Raw genomic sequence first — 26,956 nt, 5'->3', positions numbered from 1 at the left:
AAAGATACAGCTCGAATCTGATACGAATATAATTGTTGGAAAAACTGAATAGTCTTGTGCCAACATTAAAAACATATATTTATAAAAGAAGGAAATTTAAGAAAGAGTAATAATTTGCAGAAAATCCACTTCAAAGAAGTTATATGTTCAAGGTGAAATATCTGGTTGTTCAAACCATGTTTTTTTTTTCACTCAGTCCAGCGCATCAAACGCTTCAGCGAATGAGCCCATTTTAATGGAAAAGACACACGAAATAATATCACAGGTGAAACTAAAGAGCAGTATAAATTTAAATTATATCATAAACAGAGAATCCAAAGATGTCTCAGCCAAATTAAATGAAGATTCAAGAATTTATCCAAAGTTTTATGGATATCAGGTAAACCCATTTCCAATGTTGATGAAATTAAGTCTTTTTCTGTCTCCTGCCTTCAAAACAGTCTCTGAAGATTTTCAATATCATGTTTAACTATTTTACGCTGAGCAAATATTGATAAAACAGAATTCATAGGAATGTTAGAAAAAACCAAATGTTTCAAAAGTATGATATATAGCAAATTAATACATAAGGATAAATGCAGATATATTTGCAAAATGCCCAAAAAAATCAATAAAGTTATATTATATTAGATGAAATTTATTAGATTTCTAAAGGTATACTAAAAGATAATTTTTTTTTCATCTTCATAAAATTTAGTTTCTTCGGTTGTACTGTTCAATTCTTGCAATTTAAAAAATTTAATATTGTAACTTAAAATGTGAATTATACATCTTTTCTCGATGGCCCAATGAAAACATTAACTGTGCATTACTGTACTTCTTTTCAAATTATATCGTGGCATATAATGGGTCACAAAATATTCAATAAATAAAATCACATTCTTGAAACATGTATACTTATAATAAATAACTTGAATAAAATAATGAGGGGAAAAACCTAATAATGATAATGATTAAAAAATATATACAAGAAATAAGAAACCATTTCTTTTGTTCATGTAGTATGAGAGGGAAAACGAAATTGGTTAAAATAAACTGAGAAGTTAAGTATAAAGCACCATGCTAAACTAACAGGAATGACTTTGTGGAGGTCATTTTTAAACAAACTGGATCATATCCATGTTAGCCTTTCAAAAACCATTAAAATGCTTATGCAACCTGCCTTTTCACCTGGAACTGAAATACTAGTGTTTAGAACTTCACTACTCAGCCACTAGTGGGCTTTAACAATGTATATATAAATTTAACATATATTCTAAGTAGTACTTTTAACACATGAAAGTAAAATTTTTCAATAGGCCAAATAGAAGAGATACACTTATTTAAAAGCTTATGCAATACCAAATAAAATAAATTCAGTACAAACTACAGAAAAAGAAAACAGTGTGCGATTTAAATGAAGGAATAAATATATATACTTTATTAGTTACGTTAATGCACATTAAACAAACATTAACTAGTCCTTATATTTCAATTAAAAACAATGAAATTTATTTACAAGTCTTTTTCAAATAGACAATGAATCAGATTCCAATATTTATTATCCAAACATTTTTATTATTAAGATGCGCCTATATACAAACAAGATGACATTTTACTTTTACATACAATACAAAATAGCTTTGGCTAATTTTGAAATTGTGCCACAAGAAAAGTTTTCAAAACAAACGTATGCTATAAAACTTCATACAGTTAATCAGAATTTTGCACATCTAATAATACAGAAAAAATGATAGTATGATGATGAAGTCAACTGCAATATTAAAAAATCGTTTTTAAAAATTTGAAACAATATCCACAGAATTACTTCTTGCCGCCTGCAGACTGATCCTTATCACTTCCTTTTTCGTCTTCACAACTATTTCCAGAGTGCCATGTAAGTCGTTCCTCATAAAACTTTATAACTATTTGTGGACATTTTACATTAGCTTCTTTCGAACGCACAAGATCAGCTTCATCACACCCTTTCCTAAAAGTAATTGTTTTCATTAAACTTTAATACTGAAAACACATACAAACGTACATACATATTATTACCCCGCCTGCTTCACCTCTCAATGGGCACTACAGGACAGTCATGTTATCCTAATCGTTGCATCATCTTATTATTAATAAACAGATTTAACATTAGTGTATTACTTTTGTTGGGTGCTCCAACTTACAATGTTTTGGGTATGTCAGTATAAAATTAGCGATTACTGCGCATCATCATGTCGCCAAATCCTATTGTACCATACACTGAGATTATTCTAAACAAAGAACGTCTATGTAAAGAAAAGGTTCCATACAAGTAAAATGCTATTATGCCGCTAGAATGCGAAGGGAAAATTTGCCAAGGGATTTGTCGACGGAACCTGGCGGCCAGAATTTCCCTCTCCGCGATGTGTACAGGAAATTGAGAAACACGTGTTAAAAATAAACGTTCTTTGACAAAACGAAAACTACGAAAATCCGTTTTTAAATTATTGCGAAAAATCCAAGAAGAAACGTTTTATCAAAGGACGTTTCTTCTTGGATTTTTCGCAATAATTTTAAAAATGGATTTTCGTACTTTTCCCCCTTGAAAATAACTAATCCATGAATTAATTTACTTGCGCCAAAAAATATTTTCTTTTCCTTTAGAGTTTAACCACTTGCGCTGAAAATAACTAATCCATGAAATAATTTACTTGCGCCAAAAAATATTTTCTTTTCCTTTAGAATTTAACCACTTGCGTTAAGACTAAACTTCACGGTTGCAATGCCGTGCGCTACGATATAACATGCGGTAAAGTGTTTCATTTACGTCGCTCCGCATCTGCGAGTGCAATGCAGAGCTGTAACTTGAGAAATACAAAATCTCGGTGCTAAGCAACGTGTGCACCACGTTATTTTCATTTTTGCGATAAGTGCTTATCGACATGGTGTTCACGTCGCTCACGGTTTGAGACAAAAGCATCCCGACGTGCGTGGCATGTTTTTTTAGCGAAAGTGGTTAAAGAAATTTTAAACGATATTCATTTTATGAACTCTTGATAACGTGACCTTTGAACTTCGACACCGGTTTCGAGCTTTGGCGACAGATAAATCACGCATGCACAGCTGTTTCCCTCTATGATGGAACAGAGCCACGTCTGTTGCAGAGAAGTTTCTCTTCTTTACAATACACAATCTTTGATTCTAACCTCCATGTTACCGTATACTAGGATTAAACCCATTTTGTTTTATACAAGAACAGGTACTTTCTTTAGTTCATGCACTGCACATGCGATTCTCGAGAATACTGGAAACCAAAAGTTGCCGGAAACTTGCTTTGCCTTTCTAAAAGACAATTAAATTGGAGCTGCAAAAACTGGCTCTATGCCAGCTGCCCAAATGACACTCACGTGATACACAATTCACCAAAAAAGGCTTTTTTTGGCGGGATCGTTGTATGAACTTCCCTGACTTTTCCAGATTTTGACAAAAATACTTAAATTCCCTGACTTTTTCAGGTTCTTCCGGTTTTCCAGGTAGCGTGGCAACCCTGGTAAATGGCACAAAATTGTCAGCTAAACTGGGGGGGGGGGACTTCCAGAGAAGAATACCATATTACTTTCCAGTAAACAAAATAATAAATTATTACTTAATTATAAAATATAAAAAAAGCACACTATTTAATATTTAAAATGCAAACATATTGTATAATTAAAATAAAAAATACCATTTAATTAGAAACATTAGCTCCCCATTTGTGTCAGTGGCACCAATGATTTTCTCAGGATCTAGGTTTCGAGCAAAGCCCCTTGGACGATCATCCTAATTTCAATAAAAGACAAAGGTTAAATATAAAGAGAGAATTTAGCAATAAAAACATGTCATGTATCATATATACTACTCAATTAGTAAAAACCATTAATGTAAAAGTTCAAAAATATATGATAACAAATCAACATTTATATAGAAGTTGTGTAAATGGCACTTTAATATATTAATATAGTTTGGCATTTTGGTAAATAATCAAATTTAAGTGTTATATCATGTTAATTTAGAATAAATGATTATTAGCCTTATTTTAAATAAGAAACTTCAAATGCTAGAAGAAAGGAAAAATGCACAAGCTTATTATACGCAGGAATACCCTATGGTGTCAAAACTTAAATCTAGTTGATATATCACGAATATTCTCCATTTCAAGATCAGATCATGCTTCAAAAATATGTGGTAAACTTTTAACTTTTTTTTTTTTTTTTTTTTTTAAATTTTAGTTCATGTTTCATGAAATATGCAGTGATAGACATGCAAATAAACACTAAAGCTGCATTATTTAAAAGGAAAATGTCTAAATCTAAGAACAGCAGTAAAACACAATCATAAGAAAAACCAGAGAGACAGTAACATGAGAAAGCCAGAAATTTTAAGAAAGTAGTTATGCAAGACTTCCTTTTTAACTACGTTTGTCTAAATTTGGAACTAGATTTCTACATGAAATTTTGAGCTACATATCAGTTATATTTAATCTACCAAATTTCATAGATATAACTCTTCTTATTTCTGAGTACTCTCTGCCTTTTTTTTTTTTTTTTTTTTTTTCTGGAATGGGGGCAGACAGTAGTTTGTGATATGAAAAGAACTTACATTCCAACATCTGGCTGGTTCCTGATTAAATGAGATTACGCTCATATTAATCACTCATGCATTTGTTAAAATCAAACCAAGCATAAAAAGTATGTTTTATTTTTTGTCCTTTACTTCCAAGTAATTTTCTCACAAAACAGTTTCAAAATTATTTACAGAATTTTCATAAGCGAAACTAATGTGTATTTCTTAACTGATAATTCACAGTAACAAATACTAAATCATTAAAAAGGCTTCCTTAAATACCCCTTCCCTTGCAAATTTGAATTTATTTTTTAAATTCAAATTTAACTTTTACGAATGTTATCTATCTGACAACTGAATATGGGTAGCAAGATGATGATGAACTAAAAATTAAAATTCTTTTGGATGACTAATAAAAAATAAATTGAACCAAATTTTACTTCTGCTTTCTTCTTAGCTGCCGATTCTGGAACACCTTCGCTGCCATTTAATTTTCGTTTTTTTTCTGAAGATTCTTTTTTCTTCTTCCAATTTTCTTCAAATTCTTTAATCATTTCTGGACAATCTAAATTTTCCTCTGGCTCCCACGTATTATCTTCTCTGAAATATTTATAAAAATAAAGATATACTTTAGTTTGATCATGTGCATTTAATGAATGTTTTATGAAAAATATACGAGAAATTGTTAAGAATTACTTCTAATATTACATACTTCAGTAAAACATTTTAACACAACAAGTCTTTAAATAAATGTACAATAATAGCCCTCTTTCTTAGTACACGGTTGCCACTCAAACAGGAGAATGAAATTCCCTGACTCCAGGTATGTTTCGAGAAAATTCCAGTCTATCCGCGTAATGTACGTTGGCTGTGCTAAGAGGTAAATTAATTATGGTATTACTTGTATTGTGTAGCAAATTCACTTAATTATTCCATAAATCCCAGCGGACATTTATTCTTAATTATTCTTGGTACACTTTGTTTGATAATTTGTTTACTTTTCCACTTAAGAAACTAAATAAAATTTAAGACATATACATTGGATAACAAATGTACGTTTTATTTTAATTATTACTCATGATCATCACCAGTTCAACACAAGGCTAATCTGGTTCTTATAAATCACAACGCAATGCTAAATAGTTAGGTTAGATTTTAGGTATATTTAATTTGTGTGAGATATGTTCTTAAAAGGCACCTTAACACTTGAAAACACAAATATAATTATAATAGGAGTTGTTTTCTCCACTAAAGATTGAGATTCTGCAGCTAAACAAAAGAAAGAAATCTATTTAATGGTTTTTTTTAATAAATTCAGGTATTTATTTCGCAGCATACATAAGGAAAAAATAAGTGCATTAAATTTCGTGATGGTACGTCATCATACTGCTAGAATTAATTTCAGGATTGTGCCAGAGAAAATTTCCTAAAATTTAGAAATATTATTTACTAATGATAAATAAATTAAGATGGAAGAAGCAACATTAAATGATATGAATAACATAAAAATAATTACTTAAAAATTGAATTAGAATAATCAACGATATTTTAGCGAATATAGTTATATTACATGGATAGCCTAGATGACTGATTACTATTTTTTTTTTCTGCAAAATGACAAGGTATTTATTAAAAAGAAAAGAAAAAAAGATTTTGCGGTAAAATCCTAGTATACGTTATTACGGCCTTCGCACGATTTTGAAAATTGTCGCCAAGAACAAAATGAGCCGTTTACTGCTCATCATCATGTTGCCAAATCCCGCTGTACCATACATGGAGATTATTCTAACCAAAGAACGCCTATGTAAAGTAGAAAAGGTTTCATACACATAAATGCTATTAAGCCGCTAGAAAGCGGAGGGAAAATTTGCCAAGGAATTTGGCGACGTAACCTGGCGGGCAGAATTTCCCTCTTCGCGACGTTATTATAGGAAATTGAGAAACACGTGTTAAGAAGAAACGTTCTTTGACAAAAAAGAAAACTATGAAAATGCATTTTAAAATTATTGCGAAAAATCCAAGAAATGTTTTATCAAAGAACGTTTTTTGTTGGATTTTTCGCAAAAATTTAAAGGATTTACTTTTTTTTTTTTAACCTCAAAATAACTAATACATGAATTAATTTACTTGCGCCAAAAAATATTTTCTTTTCCTTTAGATTTTAAAGAAATTTTAAATGATATTCATTTTATGAACTCTTGACCTTCGAACTTCGACACCGGTTTCGAGCTTTGGCGACAGATATTATCATCGCCCATGCACAGCTCTTTTCCTCTATGATGGAACGGAGCCACGTCTGTTACAGAGAGGTTTTCCTTCTTTATAATACATATTCTTTGATTCTAACCTTCATGTACCGTATACTAGGATTAAACCCATTTTGTTTTATACGAGAACAGGTACTTTCTTTAGTTCATGCACTGCACATGCGATTCTTGAGGTTACTGGAAACCAAACGCTGCGGGAAACTTGCTTTGCCTTTCTAAAAGACAATCAAATTGGAGCTGCAAAAATTGGCTCTATGCCAGCTGCCCGAATGACACTTACGTGATACACAATTCACCAAAAAAGTGATCTCTTCCGACGTCGGCGCAAAACTCGCCTTTTTTGGCGGGATCGTTGTATGAAATTCCCCCGACTTTTCCAGATTTTGACTAAAACACTTAAATTCCCTGACTTTTTTGGTCAATTTCCGAATTCCCTGACTTTTTCCGGTTTTCCCGGTAGCGCGGCAACCCTGTTACTATTTTAGCAATTTGGTTAATCTTTGAATTATGGTAACTTGGCGTTTTTTTGGCTAAAATTTGGCGACCAACCCTGCTACAGTACCTGCTAGTTTTGTTTTCACGAAGTAAAAGTAAAGGCATTTTTTTTTTCACTCAACATTTTTTCCTAACAATCTGCTAGCCAAATTACGTTTATACTGGAACTTTTATGGAACAAAAGTGCTTAATCATGACGAAGATTAGGTGCGAAATTGGGAGAAAGTGCAGAATCGTCCACTGCTTGCCACGTTTTTAAGATTTGCACATACACGGTATCCATGTACACGTCAACCTATTTTCACTTAACATAACATCCCAGAATTGCACAAAAATGGCATTGTACACACTCGACTTTATCTGTGTACACTGCTAAAGTCCTAGCTAGTAACCTTTATCGCCTTACCAAAATGTCGCCAAACTACCTGTTACCATATTCTAAAGATTAGCCAGCAATTTTACTGCAATTCCTGAAAATATACCTTCAATCAATAAAAGTACAATTTTTTAGATATTGCAAGACTTGAGTTCTAAATGCAGAGCATTTCGATGTTTAACCCTTTCTGGGACACTACCTTTTAAAGTTGGAATTCTGATAAAACAAATGATAGGTAGTCTAATCAAGAGTAGAGAAGTACACAGGTAAAATTTTGCAAAGAGAGCACTTTGAATTTTAATTCTGCGTGTCTGGAAGCAGAGTCACTGAATGAATAGAGCTTTAAAGAGTGCAGAGGCGAGCATTGCTGGGAAGCTCGTAATAGAGTAAAAGATTTTGCCTATGATTAAAAAACACTATATTTTGAATACCGCAACAGATTTAGCATGCCACAGGGAGGCCTGCTACTCTACAACGAAAAAAGCTCTTCTTGGTTATATGATGATTACATGTTTATAAATTGGGAGGAAAAAAAAAGTAACTTTGGTATATGATATTTACAGTTTCACATATTTTTTTATGTTGGTACTTTATGAAGTGACACTACCTTTGAAAAAGCACTACCCAACACTGCATGTTTTGCATATGTACCAGGATCGGTTATCAGATTCACTATTCACGTAGCACTTCAGAAATGGTCAGCAAGCCTCCTCTGATCCATTTGCAAAATAATTACAAATCAGGGAAAAAAACTAATATTACATATACAATAGAAAATATAAACTATAAAAAAATTAAATAAATGTCTATAATTCAAAACTATCAAAGTGTAGTGCTAACAAAACTTCTTTGAACAAAAGTGAAAGAACTGCTCTAGTGGAAAACCAAACAGATATCTGATAAAATTATTGCTCTAGTGAAAAACCAAACAGATATCTGATAAAATTATACCTGATCTTCAGAAATTCAGCAAACCTCCCCTCCCCCCCCCAAAAAAGAAAAACAGGAAAGGAAACACAGATGTAGATCCACCTTTCTATTGTGAATGAGCTCAACGGAGAGCTGCAGTGAAACAACATAGCTGTTGGTGTTGTCCGAGTGTTTCGGCGATCCCACACTTGATGTTAGCCGTTCGATTTTAAAACATTTTAAACTAATATACAATAAGGTCATTAGCATGGAGCCAAGAAAATAACATAAAAATTTCTCTTCAAACAATTCTTTTTATATCCTAAAAGGAAATCTGGACAAATCCTTTGAAAAATGAGGATTTTTAAAAATTAAACATGGCTAAAATATATGGACTGGTTTGTGTATGTTGCCATCTAGTGTGAATAAAGAAGGTTCACAGTAACCTATAAATCCTTTTCCATTCAACTTTTCTGTGTGTACGAAGAGAAATTTTTAGGTGCATCGCATTATGCAGTGCAGTAGAAATAGTAATGCTGGTCGTAAAGTTTCAATTTACAAATCTAAGGCAAGATGAGTTTTTACTATTGCCAATTAAGTGTTCTAGTGTGCCGCTACTTACAATTTAAATTAAAATTCATATAAAGCCTGAACACAATCTACATTTTTAAGTCTATTTTGGAAATTGAAATATTAATAATTTTCCACTAACTTTTAGCTTTGGTTTCTGATTCTTACTTAAAATGAGGCAAACAATAAGTTATTACTCACTCAGGATAGCCTTTCCATTTCAGAAAATATTCCACTTTATTGTTGCTCATACGTTTGTCGAGAATTTTTTCGACTACATATTCTTCTACTTCCTTTACTGCAGTATCCTTCTTCCTTTTTGATGTCATTTTAGATTCCTGAGAATATTATAATCAAATAAACCAGAATCAAAATACATGTACAAACTCATTAATTTGGAACACTCATATTAATAAAAAACTAATATTACTTTTATGTTACTACATATTTTCATACACAAGCCGAGAATTTAAGATTCTGATCCATCAATTCTGTCCCAAAAAATGAAAACACACATATTCGCTAAATATAAAATAGCTTTATAAATCCAGCTACACATATCACTAAACATGTGAATTATTGGTCATCTCGTTTAGTTAGACCTATCAATAGATAAACTGAAAAGAGAATCCTAATAAGTCTTCAGTTTTAATTTTAGCATGCGAGCACTAAAACATGAAAAGGCATCTTGGGCATCAGTTTCATTTCCCTCAATTACTCGGCGCATGCAAAATCACATGCTTTAGCAATAAATAGTATAGTGAATTTCTGATTTTCAATCACGGAAATCACTCTACAATTCCCTCAATTATTGGGCATGGGCAAATTCTGATGCTTTAGCAATAGTATGGTGAATTTCATCGATTTTTAATCACGGAAATCATTCTCAAGAAATTACAAAATTTTTTTCCCTCCTTAACTGCAGACAGGTCGTTAATCCGGATTATCGATTTTCTTGGATAGATCATCAGTTTAAATCTGGTAAAATGGCATGCAGAAATTATAATATTAAAAATATGAAACCATAATTTATAAAATAAAGAACAATTATGATCTAAAGGGTATCAAAATTTAAAAAAAAAAAAAAAAAAAGCTTAATATTTATTTCTTTACTTTATTAAACATTTCTTTTAATGCAAGTTGTTTAAGTTGCTTCGTTTTATGTGATAATACTTTCTCTTTAATTTTATAAACAGACATAATTTCTTCTTCAGTTACAAAGTTCCACTGTTCAAGTCCTATAATTCCTGTGTCGTGAATACCGACTAATTTGTCAATAGAAATTTCTTCACTTTTAATAACCTCTGTGTCACTTTCTTCTTTCGGAAGCGAATTATAATGACGAGAAATTTGATTTAAATCATATCAAAGACGGAGTACACAAAGATGAAATACTGCATTTAGTAAGGAATTATAAGCCAAATAAAATAAAAAATCTGCCCTGAAGATAAGGATAGTGCTGACAGATTAACTTCCAATTCATTGCACGCCGTGGCGTTCCCCACCGGGCCGTAGAGCAGCATGAAAGATTTCGGAATTGTTAGAGAAACAAAGGATATGCCTTTATCCACTTTTTGTTTAATGGACTTTGAAACATATTTTCGCTTTGTAGATAATTTACATATTAGTAAATATATATCGGAAATTCTATTTGACATAATCGAAAGTTCAAGTTTACTTTTATAACATTGCTCTTACAGTCTGCAAAAAATAATAAGCCGGATCCAATTCGAAGATTAAGGAACAACGCAATCTGCAACATTAACTGAATCAGATAATTTTAGCTTAGCTTATACCGTCCATTATACATTAAACGCGCAAGCGTAACCGTATTATGTGCATGCACACACGCATATTCGCAGCCGTAAAGGTCTTACGCGCACGACGCATGCGTAGAAAGTTTGTAGCTTTGAGGTCCGGATTATAGGTGTCTGAATTAACGACTTTTGTCTGTATAATAGTTCTGCAATTCAGCATCACCCATATATAAAATGATTGCACTTTCAAGGGGTTTTAATCTAAAATTTCTCCATTACCGAGCAATGCTATGGACAGAACAGAAAAATTATTTACAAGAAAGATAACAACTGCATTAATGGATCGAAGACAGACTTCGATAGAATTCTATAAAATTGAGTAATGTGCATTTCACTCCAGCAACCCTAGTACTTGGGCAGAGAAAAATAAGTAAATCTTAATTTATAAAATTTCTGTTCATGACATAAATGCAAATTCCACAGCTCAATAAAACCAGGCTTAATTTTGATTTTACATTACTTTTGTTTCCACTAAGCTTTAATAACAGAGAAAACAGACGAGGGGACTTCCAACCCTAGCAGCATGTGCTAACGAAAGAACGTTGCTATGACACATCAGCCTATTACTCATAAACAGCATGGTGAACGTAATGCCTAACTAAGCACCGGCTTATCTGTATGGGCTGCATATTGTTTCTTCCCTTTTTTTGAATTTTGCTAGTTTTCCTTTGTGTTATTATTTTTAAGTATTATTTGTTTTCCCTATACAAACTGAAATGTGTGGAGATAGTAAATGTCCAAGAACTCAACTATCAACTTCAGATTTACCTAATTTTTAAAAGCAGGTTTAGTTTAGTTATTTTCGATACTAACAAGGGCCTTGGGGACCTAACTTGGTGCTGTTTAAGCAGCAACCTAGTTCTAAACATCATTTTATTATAATTCTGTGACAGCAGTTGCCAAGTAAATGTGGCAGAACAGCAACAAGAATATGAACAGCTCCGATAAAGGCCATTGCTCTGCTATTTAAAGACAAATATTTTGACAACAACAACAACAAAAAATCTGGCTGATAACTCATTCAAGAACTTCATCACGTAATAATTGGACATCTAGCAAATATCTGTACAAGCTGGTACTTTCTACTGCAAAATGCTTAGAATTAGTGGTCTTCCTACACTTTTAAATATAGAATAGCTCTTACAAAATCTGTTTTGAAATACAAAATAAAGCTTGTTTATTTAAATTCATCGTAATACAAGTTGAGGGTTCATAATTTTTTGTTTTTTAATACACCTCATGTACAGTGCAAAAGCAATACCAGCAGAATATAGACATAATTAAATTTAAATCTTTAAAAAATAGATATCAGCATAGGGTTATAATCCGATTTAAGCGGCATTTATCTGTGCAGGTAGCAAGACTTGGTTTTCTACAACATTGATTCTATATTATTAGGTTAGGTTATTCAATTACGGCAAAGCTTCGAGGGCTATCTGCCTAAGGGGAGGGAGGACTTTCTAAGGAAAACTGGTTCGTATACACGTTACACATGGGGGAAACAATGAAAACATCCATGCAGCCAGCCCGTTCGCGGGATTCGAACCTCGGACCGAACTACCAGTGTTCAGCGACTTTACTGCTCGGCCACTGGTGAGCCTTGATTCTATGTATTCCTTCTAACAATGTGATTTTGAATGAAACATTTAAAAATGGAAGTCTCTCTCTAGATATACATAAACAGAAAAACAATAAAGGGCTATATTCTAAAGCAAATCAATCTTGGTACTAAGGAATCAACAAAGTCAATAGAAAATATATCCGTTAACAGCCAACTCATTGGGAACACTGGGAAGCCATTTTTCAATTTATCCAGTTCTACAAGTCTTAAACTCTACAATTAGTTAACAAAGTAAGAATATTACTTCTTGTTAACATTACCTATTTTGTCTGTGTATTGTCTTTCGAAAATAAGAACACTGTTCAACCCAGAAGATGCACCAGAAAAAGTTTAATTTGCATTGCCGGCAGTTATTTTTCAGTTTTCTTAAAACACGGACACATCTTCCCAAAACAGAAAACTTTAATTTGCAAATGAAGTAATTTTTACATTGAAGTGCAAAAGCACTGCAGAATTTTGACACCTGTAAATAGGAAAAATTTCAAAACTTTACCCACACCTCAAATTTATTAGTAAAGAATGGTGAATTTTTTAATTAGCCTCAAAACAATTACATACTTATTTAGAGATGTAAACGGTTAACAATTATTTTGTTATGGGGTTAAAAGACAGGGGGGGGGAACCATTTTCAACAACTGATCTTGGATTAGGTCTGGCTATTAGATTTACAAGTAATACTAAAACAAAGTTTTGTCGATGTCTAATGGATATCTATGAATAACAATAAAAATCTAAGCTTGTTTGCATTTAAAATACAGACAATATGAATATTATAAGCTAAACTTTGACTGATCGATCCCTTCTTTAACTTTACAGTTAAGAGCTACATGACCAACAGAACGAATAACGATATAAGCAAATATACCGGATTCCTTTTTAACGTGGTAGAACATTATTTTAACATTGTGTAATGATATTAATTCATTTTTGAAATTTTCTACTTACGCCTGTACTTACTCCTCGGCATATTACACAGGCCCTCGAGAAGTTGTGAAAGCAGAGCCGGCGTTAAGCATTTTGCCGCCTGGTGGACTTAAATTCTACTACCCAGATTCTACCTAAATTCCAAAACTTTTGCCACTGGTTATATAACAGCACTTTCATCACGGACCGGCGCTGGATAAAAGTGCTGTCATACCAAATGTGCATAAGTCGGCACATGTATTGTTTGACAGGAGTATCTTCGGTGCGATTTTTTACATAACATTATGAAAAGTAATTTTTTAAAATGATTAATTTTTACACAAGGACACCTATCCACCCTTATTTTTCATTTTAGTATATTTTTAGCGCAGGAGTATCCACCTTGTAAACACAAAACCCGTTGTATTCTTTGAAATACCAGGAAAATCATTAACAAAGAACATTCTGATTGGAAAATAATAAAAAAAAAATAACAGTAACTTTAAATACTGTATTTACAGTGCTTTAATTATATTACACTGCAAACAAAGAAAAACAAACAGCGGTGTGTTAATACCAAAAACTCACGTGAAGGCCTAAGAGGAAAATGCTATACTCCCATTCCTAAATAAGATTAAATAGAATACACAAAATTACAACGATGAACACTTAAAAAAGACATACATTATATAAAACATAAAAACCGGCATACCTATTAGCACTCTACTCTAAACGTACAAACGAACGACTAACACAAAACCTTCCGCCGCTCTTCCCGCTAAACCGAATTAGTGTCTCAAGCCTGCCACAATCCGACGTTCTCTCGAAATGTAGACGATTCCATTTATTAAACCGGGGGGGGGGAAGGGCAGCAACTCCGAACACTAACGAATACAAGCGAAGGGGGTCTTTTCATAACGTCGTAATACTCGATTTTTTTTTTTTTTTTTTTCCTTTCCGATGCAAACATTTCAAATAATACTTGGTTAACAGTTATTATTTGGTATTAGTGTTATTAGCGTGGAAGATTCCATTTATTTTTTTAAAAAATTATTACCATCAATTATGGTTGGGCTGATATCGTTCGGCCATATTTAACTAAACCGCAATTAGACAGAGCAACTGAGAATTTAGCACACGTACATGCATACTGCAGAAAACAAGGCATGGATTTCATATTGCCAATAATTTGATATAAAGCCATAAACAGTAGCCAATGACAGCATCTTCCTTATACTTGTAACAGCCCAATGTATGTAATTAACTAAAATTCAATTGGCAGTTATTTTATTTTAATTATGTTCAAATTGTTTTTATTCATCATTTTTATCTCAGTGTTTGTGTAACAATTCAAGCGCATAATGAACAAATGTACTTTACACAATGATTCTTCATATTCTTCACATCAACAAGCTAAGGATGGTTGGCTTCAATGTTGAATTTACACGTACAAGAATGTATGCCTGTGGTATTTAATAAGCCAAAGAAAATTATCACACGGCAATGACAACTTTTCTTTGACAATGAATAGGCTGCACACATCTCATTCACCTAACTACTCCTGCTTTGGAGAAACTGTAGAAAGTAATCATTTCAGGTTTACATAAATCACCCAAAGTTGAACCGATTCTATCGTCCAAAATAAATGAAGATATTAGAACACATTTTCTTTTCTCAGGAATGTGTAAGATTAAAGTAATTTTCTTTTCAAAAAGTCCACGAAGTACAGTCTCTGACTTATATGGCAAAAATTCTTTAGGAACTTCTTTATAAGTATACAAACAGCTGTAAGTTTGTTTTTGTCCAGAAATTTTAATGTTAAAAAAAATTCATGAACCAGTCATCCATAGTTAAATTATGCCCAGTTTGAGTAATTAGAACAATTATGCAGTAAACCCTTAAGCAATAAACCACTGATGAATCTTTATGAAATCACTTGGTTTATTGCTTACTCTAAAAAGCCCATTAGGTTACTGTCCAACATAAACCTCCAGATCATGCATAAAGTTTGAGCATCACTTGGTGGTTTTCCCAACTTTTTTAAAAGATTCCCAAACCATCAATATTTATTGTATGTTGGCAAACATTTTCGAGATATGAAAAAGAAGCATATTTTAGTAATTTTATACAGTCAAAAGTCTTTAATCCAGACTCGTCGGGACTTCGGCGATTCTGGATTATAGATCATCAATTTAAATCTGGTAAGATGGCATGCAGAAATTATAAAATTAAAAATATGAAACCGTAATTCATGAAACAAAGAGCAATTATGATCTAAAGGGTATGAAAATTTACAAAAAAAAAAAAAAAAAAAAAAGGCTTAATATTTGTTTACTTTATTAAACATTTCTTTCAACGCGCGCATGTGTAACGCATACATTACGCATAGTCGAAATTAGAAAATTGCAACCAGAAAACTATTTGATGTGTATTCGTGATATTTATAATGACGAAGAATTTGATTAAATCATATGAAAGACGGAGTACATTGAGATGAAATACTACATTTAGTAAGGAATTATAAGCTGAATAAAATAAAAACATCTGCCCTGAAGATAAGGATAGTGCTGACAGACCAACTTCCAGTTCATTGCGCGCCGCGACGTCCCCCCCCCCACAGAGCAGCGTGAAATTGATAAACAGATTTTGGAATGGTTAGAGAAACAAAGGACATGCCTTTATCCATTTTTTGCAGCAATTCCACTTTTTGTTTGATGGACATCGAAACATGATTTCGCGTTGTAGATCCTTTGGCAGCTCCAGAATCGGAAATTCTTTTCGACATAATCGAAAGTTCAACCTTACTTTTATAAAATTGCTGTAACAGTTTGCAAAAAATAATAAGCCGGATCCAATTCAAAGATTAAGGAACAACGCAGCATTAACTGAAATAGATAATTTTAGCTTAGCTTATACCGTCCGTTATACATTAAACGCGCATACGTAAACGTATTATGCGCATGCGTAAACGCATTACGCATGCGCAGAAAGTTTGTAGCTTTGAGGTACGGATTAAAGACTTTTGACTGTATATAAATTTTAAATTATTAAATAAGTTTTACACGATATTTTTAAAAATTGCACTCTTTCTGTCACTTTTTTGTGCTATTCTTATCCCCAATATCACAGCAAACTGTCTACAACTTAAAAAAATCACAGAATTGCAGAGATACGGCAGTGCGCAAAATCCGGTAACATCGGCCAAAGTAAAATGGCTAAGTTTATTACTATATGGCTATCTCACACACGTCATTATTTGCTAAAGTTACTTACAAAAGCTTCTGTTTGACTTATAAAAACAATTTGCTCAAATGATCCATTTGAGTTTGTCACACACACTTATGGTTACAGTAAACTGAAGGAAGACAACTTGGCGATAATGTTGGCAAAATATATACAGTACAAAGTTCATAATCCGGACTCGTCGAGACTTCGGCAATTCCGGATTATAGATCATCAATTTAAATCTGGTAAGATGGCATGCAGAAATTTTACAATTAAAAATATGAAACCGTAATTTATGAAGAGCAATTATGATCTAAAGTGTATCAAAATTTACAAAAAAAAAGCTTAATATTTATTTGTTTACCTTATTAAACATTTCTTTTAATGCAAGTTCTTTAAGTTGCTTTGTTTTTTGTGCTAAACGCACATCCGTAAAGCATACAAAAAAAGTTCGTGGCTTTGAGGTCCGGATTATAAATCATTCCGGATAATGGACGTCCAGATTAGACTTTGTACTGTATCATCAAAATATTTTTTCCAATAAAAATATTTATTCAAAAAATGTTAATCAGTTAACTTATATAGGACAACTGGAAATTTTATCGAGCATTACATTTTTTTCTTTTTTTTAATTTAAAAACATCACAAGAATTACCTTCTTCATTTGGACACTATTATTTGTTTCACAAAATATATTAATAGTTCCATATTTTAAGGGAACATGGCAAGACACAATTGTGCTAAATATTTAATTCTTTATCATTTTAAAGATCATAAAAATATTTCGAAAAACCAAAGAATCCTTGATGTCCAGCTATCTTAGATTTCATTAAACAATGGAAATTGTGTGAAACTGTTGAAAATATACTAAAGAGTGAAACAGATTCAAAGTTATATAAAACCTGCAGAGGATATAGAAGAATAGTTTGCAACAAAAGCTAATTGTTAGAAATCATTTGGACAGATGGATACAAGAAATCGGCAAGAAGGAAACTCATCAACAAGGGAACACAGAAAATACACCTGGTTTTCATAAAATCCATAGTAATTAACAGTTATCATATCAACACAATGCTACATGAGCAGATGAATTGAATTTAATACATTTGGATTTGACGGATCAATTATCATGTGGTAAAAGCCGAATGAAGACTTGAATCCAAAACCCTATTGCTTACTGTTTTAAGCACAGGGCTGGAGGCATAACGATTTTGGAATGCATCATCTATACGATGGATAATTTAGTTTTTAAAGAAAATAATATGAATCAGAATAAATATATAAATATCCTGAATGAAAACATCTACAAAAAAAACTTAGAATGCACAATACATTCAATTTCTATCAGGATGATCCTAATCGTACAACCCTAAATGTTTGCTTGTAGCTCTTATGCAACTATACTCAAATTATAAAAACTCCTACAAATTTTCTACACTTAAATACCATTGAGGTATTTAAGTGTAGAAAATATCTAATAATAATTCTTTTACCCATACATTAAGAATACAGGAAATTAATATTTATTTGAAAGCGCTAATAAAAGCAACTCTTATGGTGAATGGAACATTATATGCATGAAACACTACTTGAATCTATTGCACAGTACATGAAAACTGTAATTTTGCCTAAAGGATACTCAACCAAATTTTGAATATCCTGTTACTTTCATATTTTTTTTTTTTTTTTTTAATATAAACAGTTTATTCAATGCATACAGATACTTATGGGACTTGATTTTCAAAATTTTTGAGTAAATTATTTTGATTAACTTTTCCAAAACAAGTGGCTTTCAAAAAGATATACAAAAGCTATGGAAGAAAACGCCATTTCACCAATATTTAAAACCGATAAATAAAATTGAACAACACCTGTTCAAAAACAAATATGAGTAATTGTATATATAATCTATTTTAATATAAAAATTAGCATTAAATACGATAAACTTGCAGAGAAATTTCTATATAACACTTTTGACTAAAATCGCTAATGTTTCAAAACATAGGTATGATATAAATAAGAAGAAAAAATTACTTTTAAAAATCTTACAAGTAAAGTTCATTAGTGCACTATTAGCACTTAATTCCGCATTACATTACAGAAAGAAAATACCTTACTACAGCTTAATAATTTCATTATTATTTTTCTCAGAAAACTTTAAACGACGTGTGCATTTTTAAATGATTTATAGCTACATTTTGAGATTCTCAATCTTTATATGCATTTTTCTCTTGTACTCTTAAAGAATTTTTCATAACGTTTACGGTTCTATTTTAGTTAAAATGAAACTCAGAATGATATTTCATTATAATTTTTCAAGAATTCGCGTTTTATTTCTAGATCACTTTAAACTAAAAAGTCAGCTTTTATCAGAATTTGAATTAAAATTTGGAAAACTAAGCAATTAAAGTAACTTCAGAATTAAAAGAAAATCGTTGCGAATTTATATATTAATCGGAAGAAAAAGCAAAAATGCAATAATCTTGAACAGGCGGTTTTTGATAGCACATTATATACATCAAGCTAAAAATTGATTAAATAATTTACACTTACTTTAAGATCTTCTAGATCTTTAGGCAAGATTTACAAGAAGCTTCCTATCACCCCTCAGATACTTAATGGATTCAACTACCCGTTCCTTACCGAGGAGAAAGGATTAGGTTTTGAGATGCTTGTGAAAACCTCAGCCCGCCAAATGATATATACGATAATAAAGAGCGGAATAGTTATATATTAATTCAAATTCCAAAATTTTATAATATTAATTTTTGTATCCTATTTATAATAATTAATTATGCACTCGTTTTTCAAATTATTTGAATTCGGGTGTCCGACAATAAAACATCAAGTTAATGCAGCTACAGTTTATGACGACACTCTTAAAATTCATCTCATTTCAAACAAGCTTGTTGCTTTAGAAAGACTTTATTGCACTTAAAATATATTTTACAGCATTTTGAAATAGAAATACATATTCAAAAAACTGGAAGGCCTAATTTTATATTCAATCTATTATGCATATTTATGATATGATAATTACATGTGCGTAGCCAAGACCAATACTTGTGTCAATGCGCATCCGTATCAAGCCAGGATTCTCTGTGATATCATTATTTATTGACCTCTTGAGAAGACGGCATTAAATTTAGTTTAAAAGTTTGTTTATTAAAGTTTGAAGTCATACATCGAGGGTAGTTTTCAAATGCCTTATAAATGTTTATCTTAACCTTTTCTCTCAAAAGCAATAAATCTCGATCTAAAAATAAACATTTAAGCGAGTCCCCATCAGGTTTAGAAATTAAAGTTTTCAATTAATTAAACTGAAGTTATGAAAAATATTTTGTTTGAAATGTGCATCTCACGAATCTTATTTCTACATTAAGTAAATTTTCCGAAAATGAAATATTGACATTTTTCCTTTTAATCAAGAAAGCATGTCTATGAGTACATAACTATAAAGGGTAATTCGCTACCAGACCGATAAACTTGCAGGGTGTGTAGGGGTTTCAGAGACAACTCAGAATCACATAGGAATGCAAGGTCGTAAATGCCGTAGTTGCGAGCTATGGTGCAACCAAGCAGAGAAAAAGAACAGAAACAGCAGCACATTAATGATTAATGGGACAGAAAACATTTTATTGAAAGTTTGTACTACAACTGGTGTTCGAAATTACGACTAGACGTTGTCTGGCAGACCTGACAGCGGCGCTGTATGAAATTCCTTACGTTCTGAAAGATTGCTACCGGCAGTCTTGCGCTAGATGTTGCTGAACGGAAGGTTGCGTGAACAGAGATCCTGTTGGAAGTCGTCATTTGCGATCCGTTTCCCGAGGTAGTAGAATGAACGCGTATATTCAAACGATGAACTGATCAATATGCTGGTAGTGAATAGAGCTGCGGATTGTAACGGGCAAGACGCTCGGCGGTGCTATTTATATTTCCCGTCTTGGCAACAGTATGTGTTGCTAGGCGACCGCAGACGATTCCAATCGAAAGTTTGATATTTTTAGCAATAACATCTTTAGAACATTCTATTATTTTAGCGTGGTGTGTGTTGTTTACAGTAAATTGAAAAATTCATCTCGGGCAAAAAATGTAATTGAATCGTGAACATTTTCATGTGATTATTATTCATAACTTTCGACGTGGATTATCAAAACAAGATTATCAAAACAAAACTTCGATGAACTTAATTCTTTATACAGCCATAAAGAACCATCCTACAGCAGTGTAAAAAACTGGTATAACAAATTCAGTCGTGATCGACGTTCGCTTCAAGACAAATTCCTTGAATATCGTCCAGAATCGGTTGTTGTGCCAGAGAATATCGATACTATGCGTGAATTGATAAAGCAAGATCGTCTGACATACTGTAAGATTGAGTCATTTTGACCATTAGTATGACAAGCATCAATAAGATATTACATTAACATTTGGCCGTAAAAAGTTTTGTTCGCGTTGGATCCTGCGTAATCTGACAAACGCTCAAAAGAAGGTTCGTGTCTATTGCTGCAAGGAAATGCTGGAAAAAACGTTCAAGGTGCATCAAAGGCTACGTACAACATCTACACAGGTGACAAATCACGGATCTCTTCATATGAGCCCGAAACAAAACAGCAGTCGACTGTAAGGGTTTCCCAAGACGAGCCAAATGCAACAAAAGTTGTTCACAGAAGAAGCGCATCGAAGTAAATGGTTTCACTGTTTATTCGGCATTACTGGTCATTATTCGCGTTAATACAATGCAGGTAGGTCAATTCGGAATAGTACACGATTATTTGTTTGCCAGAAGTCATCGGAGAAATTAGAAATGACCTTTTTTTATTCCCACACATCAAAAATAAATTACGTGGTCAGCGATTTGCGACACTGAAGAAGCAGTTGATGAATTCAAAACGCATGTTTTGGAGTTTTCTCAATCGGAGTGGGAAAAATGCTTCACAAATTGTTCAAACACGTGCAAAAATTTATTGATCTTCACCGAGAATATTTTGAAACACAACAAAAATAATTTCGTTCATAAACATTTTTCTTTTCATTATTAAGCCAGAAATATAAATAGCAACCCCCGTATAACACATTCAAAATTCAATTTTGGTCTTCCAGGTGAACATGTTCAGGTGGAGGAGTACGTTATTCAAAATTTGATGGCTCTAGGTAAAGTTGTTATTTTCACGGTGCAAAAATACTCATGCAGATTCTTTATTATTTAATTTCTCTAAACATAATACAGAGCGACAACATTTCGTGACAGCAGTTTAAAAAAAGTGATACTTTGGAGTAACAATAATTTAAATTTACGCCCATTAAAAAATCGTTTTCAAAAAATATCGTTGCTGTAATTTTTATTTAAAACGATTGCTATGGTGACAATTTTCCAAAGTCAACAATTGTTTATCATCCCTCAAGATAAATAGTTTATCTTGAGGGATGGATTTAAAATATGTTCGAATTCCCGGAAAGTGTAAATAATTATAAATATTTAATTTAATAAAGCTGTTTTATTAGTATTTACATGTTTTTTTCTCAGTCATCTTTATATGGTGACTGCAAAACCTGATGACCCGGTGAATACAAAAGATGCCGAAAACAGATGAAACTGAAGATTTAGAAAATTATCGCCTGAACTAAACAGAATAAGCGTTAAAATTTCTCCTTACTGGATAGAAACCTGAAATCTGGTTTCTTCAAGTTGAAACGCAATTCAAAATATTAGGAATAAAATCGGAAGAAACTAAGTTTAATTATTTGTTTTCAAAACTGAAGCCTAAATACCTAGAAAACTTATGGGACATTGTTAATAGCGATAGCAACAACAAATTTAAAGGTGCTAAAAACAGGCATTTAGGGAAACTGAAAATCTCCGAATAAAGAAATCAGTTACCTACACTGAGCTGGTAGCCATGAAGCCATGCCAACTACCTAAAAATTATGTTGCTACACTGACTTATCAGAAAATTTGATTAAAACCTTGTGCTTTGAAAAATTACCGGAAGTAATGATAAACATACTGCTAGTAAGCGAAGCAGGTAATTCAAATCTTGTTATAGTGGCAGATAAAACCAACGATATGAATCCACCTATAGAAATATTTGATGTGCGTAAGCCCACGGAAGCAACTACCCGAATTATCAAAGCAACATGGGATGAACTCTTGAACAGAGTTCAATTTCTGGATAACTAAATGGCGGTACTAATCAGGACCGGATTCAGAGGTGTATGCATAAATGGATGGATGTGTTCAATGTATGCATGTATATACTATGTAAGCATGAATGTATGTGTCTATACATATATACATACATTCACGCATGCATTCATACATTTCTGAATCCTCTCCCGATAACATAACAGACAGTACCCAAGTGGCAAAATTAAATGTTAAAAATGTTTTTCAGATGAACAGTGAACTGTTATAATACCCCTCGTTTATGCTAACGTAGTCGATCCAGAACACCCTACAACGCTAATGGAAAATATTGTTATTTTATATTGTATACATATTTTATGTTATATATATATGTAAGATAAAATTATATGAATCAGAATAACTAAAAACATTAATTCTTCCTCTTTATTCTAAAATCGTAATAACTTCTCTGCATTGCGTCATTTCTAGATCATTCTATGGCCGGCGCAACTCTGATGACGTAATAATTAAGAACTGAAACTGACCTTGTAAACCAAAACTTTTCTCTTCGCGTGCTTCCATCTTTCATAACTACGCACTTCAGCTTTTGCCCTCTACTCTGCTAAGATGTAATTTCGCTGGCTTGCTTTCTATCTTAACAATATATAAAAATGTAAATCTTCTGTGGAAAGGCACGACTAGAGTGCCAAGTGATTGTGGCCACAAATATCAATTGGAAATAAAAATGGAATTAAAATCGCTTCGACTGCCAAATTCTTTAGATATTACCAAGTTAGCATTACTAGCATACTACGCAATCAAAATTCTTCTTCAATATGGGTCTAATCACGCATCTACAGTGTTCCGTCCTTTCCTTTGCTTTTATTATGACAATTAAGCCGGCAGGATAGTTTCCTGCAGCCTGAAACCTCAATGGAAAATTTAATTCAGCTCTTCAAATCATCGTTTTGTGATAAATCCAAGATAATGTGAAAGAAGTGAATCATCAAGTTTGTTTTTTCAGTGTTTAAAAAATAACAGATCATTCTTCTGCTGTGGTGTTTTGCAAGTGCTTCAAAAAATAATCACGCGTAGTGTTTACAGATTGAAAGTAATATCTCGATAAATTGAGAAGTTCGAATGCCTAGTGAAAAGGAAATCATCAGTGAATTACCGTTTAGGAATTAAGCATTACAGCGAGTTCAAGGTCGATCTGAGTTGGTGTTTGCAAGTATGTGCGACAGAAAATTACTATTTGCACTTCCGCTTTTGCAACAGCTAAAAAATTATTACATTCGTGTGAATCTAGCTCAGGAACTAAATTATTTAATGTGCTGCGGATTCTATAGTTTTCATTTCAACTTTGGTTAAAATTTCTGCAATTTGTTTTGAGATGTGGTTATGGCGATAAGGAGCGCGCCTTGCGCCCTCCGATAAGTGTGGCAACCCTAGAGGAGAAATTTCTTACGAGTAGCGAGCAGAGCGAAACAGGCAGGCTGTCGGGGAGTATGCGCGATGTTCCTAAATAAAGTTTAATTTTTATTGTGCACTATGTCTTGTTAATGTTTACATTAATGCAGTAAGAACATAATCTGTGATATGGAATTCGAGGATTGGTAGTAAAAACATAACCGGAAATCACCATAATGGTAACCTTATCAGGTTCAATGTTTCTTCTAACCTTCTTCGGAAACATACAATGACCTGACTAGAACAGAGAGCTTACTAAAGCTATGTTCACTAATTGTAGTAAGTAGACAGGATACAGACGAAGGGTATACAAAACCCTTTATTTTTTTCTTTATATACAATGACTTCCGTACTTCGGAATACAATGACCCTCCACTCGGGGTCTAACTTAAAAGATATCAAAATAAAACTAAACTCTAATTTAACTTTAGAATAAGATTGGCCTTATAATAACAGGAAGCGTATGTAGCACAGAGACTGTGAACACTACAATACGTTTAATTTATCAAGAGGATTAAAACCTCTGGCCTGGAAGCAAAGTAGCAACTGCGTAACTGCTAAGGTAAGCGGCCTGCTTCGAACTCACGGCTTCCTCTCTTCTGCTTGGCAAAAAGGCCACACTTAAATACTTGGCGTTCGCCAGACAACTTTGCATAAACTCCTTCACGCTTATAATTCTGGCCGGAATTAGAAAATAAGAAGTGATAATAAAGATTTAAAATAAAATAAACGTTAGTAAAACTTAAGATCCTTACATACTTCCCGCCAGAGTTAATTAGTTTGAAACTGAGGTCTAAAACGACCTTGTTGAAAACTTTTAGCTCTAGAAACTAACGCGAGGCCAACCTTTTATAATCATAACTTAGCTAGAAACTAGAAAATTTTAAAAGAAAGAAATTTGTTACAATAGCAGCTCCCGGAATATACAACAATCTTTTTTCTTTTTCATCTGTACTGCATCTAAACAGGAGCTTTATTCAATTCTGGTTCCTTCCAGAGATCTGGAAGGAAAACTAGTTTAATGAAATGTTACAGAATGACATTGCAAATAACATATAGAATATACTTTTCTTAACATTCTTATTTCATTCATGACTATTTTAATTATCTCTCCCCGTGCTCTCTGACATGTGTTGTAAAAGAACACCAACCACGAATGTGTTTCTGTCTACGTGTGCCACACTTCCTCCTACAATCAAAACACTAACGTGTTAAAATTCAACATACGAGACCTCTTAACACACCCTAATTTCAACTCTAGACCCTGAGGTACTATTCTGAAAGTGGCTAACTCTAAAGTGTAGCGTCAGAGAGCCTAACTACATCATTCAACCTTTAACACATATTCACCATGATTTAATCTTTACAGTCACACGAATAACAAATTTTTAACATTACTTTCACTTTTACCATATCACGGTATTTCTAAACATTCAAAATAACAGTTCACATGTATACAAGAACATATCAAGATGCCGTTAATTTTACACATTTGAAAACATACATTAGTAGTACATTGTTAACTTCTATTCTTTTCAAAGCAAGTGCCAATTCTTTCTACATTGAAATAATACTACATTTCAAAAAGTCTTTCAGACTAAAACTTCTTTCTTGTTAGAATGTTTTAAATAAAATTTATACAATAACTTTTTACAATATTTAAGTCTTTATACAACGCTATTATACATCAACTTTAGTTTTACGCGCGAGTAATTGAAAAACATAATAAGAAAATCGGTCACAACTCATTTCTCGCCCTTTTGGCGATAAAGGTAGACCTCGCATGAGGTAAAACTTCTTGAAATCTGCCACTTGCAGTAAGAATGAAAGATTAACTTAAGTTTGTAAAGTAACATAAAATTTTACTTATCTTTGTAATATTCAGACATCCTTTTCTGGGCCCAGTCTTTAAAGGTGCTGCAGACCGTAGCTTGGTTGATCCTCCTTCTTGTACGGGCTCGCCCTTCAGTGCTTTCCTCTGGAAGCTTCCGTTTTTCACCACTACGGCCACCCTTGAACATCTTCCTTTTGTGCTCTGCTTGTGGTCTTGGCCGTTTGAAGGCAGCTGGTCTTGGTGGAACCGGGAAACTTCTGTCGTGATCCTGCTTGGACCTCGTTGTTGGCCGTTCAAATTTTTCTTGTACTTTTTCCTCCGCCGCTGATGGCCCTTCCGCAGTTCGGCGACTTTTGCTGCGGAGAGTTCTGTCGGATGAGTCAATCTTCCGTTTCACAGCAGGGTTATAGTTGCCGTCCTTTCTCCCGGTCTTTTCCACATACGTCGTCCTTCTCCCTTCTTCATTCTGGGGGTGTTCGTGAACTCTGTTTTTTGGACGGTGGAACGGCTTCTTTTTCTTTTTACCTTCAGTTTTTCCGCGGGGCAATTTTCTTTTCACTTGCTTCTATCTCTCATTGGCTTGCCCTTGTACCTGTCGTTTTCCCACCTCTTGAACTTGTACCTGCGGTGTCTGCCGTACCGGATCCTGCAAAAGATCTGAAAAGATATGCATTTTATTACGATCGAAGTAGGGCTTGATTTGATCAATGTTTGCGGAACAGGTTTCACCATTTCTTGCCTTTAACACTACAACAGCGTGAGTTATTTTTTCTATGACA

At 32.9% G+C, this 26,956-nt stretch overlaps 1 protein-coding gene across 2 annotated transcripts; it reads right to left on the bottom strand.

The window, feature by feature from the left end:
- Positions 1-1,536: 1,536 nt before the first annotated feature.
- On the bottom strand, positions 1,537-19,450 carry LOC118200002 (chromobox protein homolog 3-like). Of its 2 annotated transcripts, none has more exons than XM_035371910.2 (5): positions 19,297-19,450; positions 9,379-9,515; positions 5,001-5,160; positions 3,683-3,777; positions 1,537-1,969 (listed from the first exon to the last, which is right to left on the bottom strand). In XM_035371910.2, the coding sequence occupies exons 2-5, from the start codon at positions 9,504-9,506 to the stop codon at positions 1,804-1,806; spliced, it is 549 nt and encodes a 182-aa protein (XP_035227801.1). In that variant the 5' UTR covers positions 9,507-9,515; positions 19,297-19,450; the 3' UTR covers positions 1,537-1,803. The 2 variants fall into 2 exon arrangements, with proteins under 2 accessions (XP_035227801.1, XP_035227802.1); XM_035371911.2 differs by lacking the exon at positions 19,297-19,450 and adding an exon at positions 14,231-14,383.
- Positions 19,451-26,956: the final 7,506 nt, after the last annotated feature.

This window comes from Stegodyphus dumicola, chromosome 6, assembly GCF_044657685.1.
Source record: "Stegodyphus dumicola isolate Sdum_Otavi_A_Nest chromosome 6, ASM4465768v1".
Taxonomy (NCBI): Eukaryota; Metazoa; Arthropoda; class Arachnida; order Araneae; family Eresidae; genus Stegodyphus; species Stegodyphus dumicola.
The sequence above is the reverse complement of the archived record's forward strand: the minus strand, read 5'-3'. Positions and strand labels throughout refer to the sequence as shown.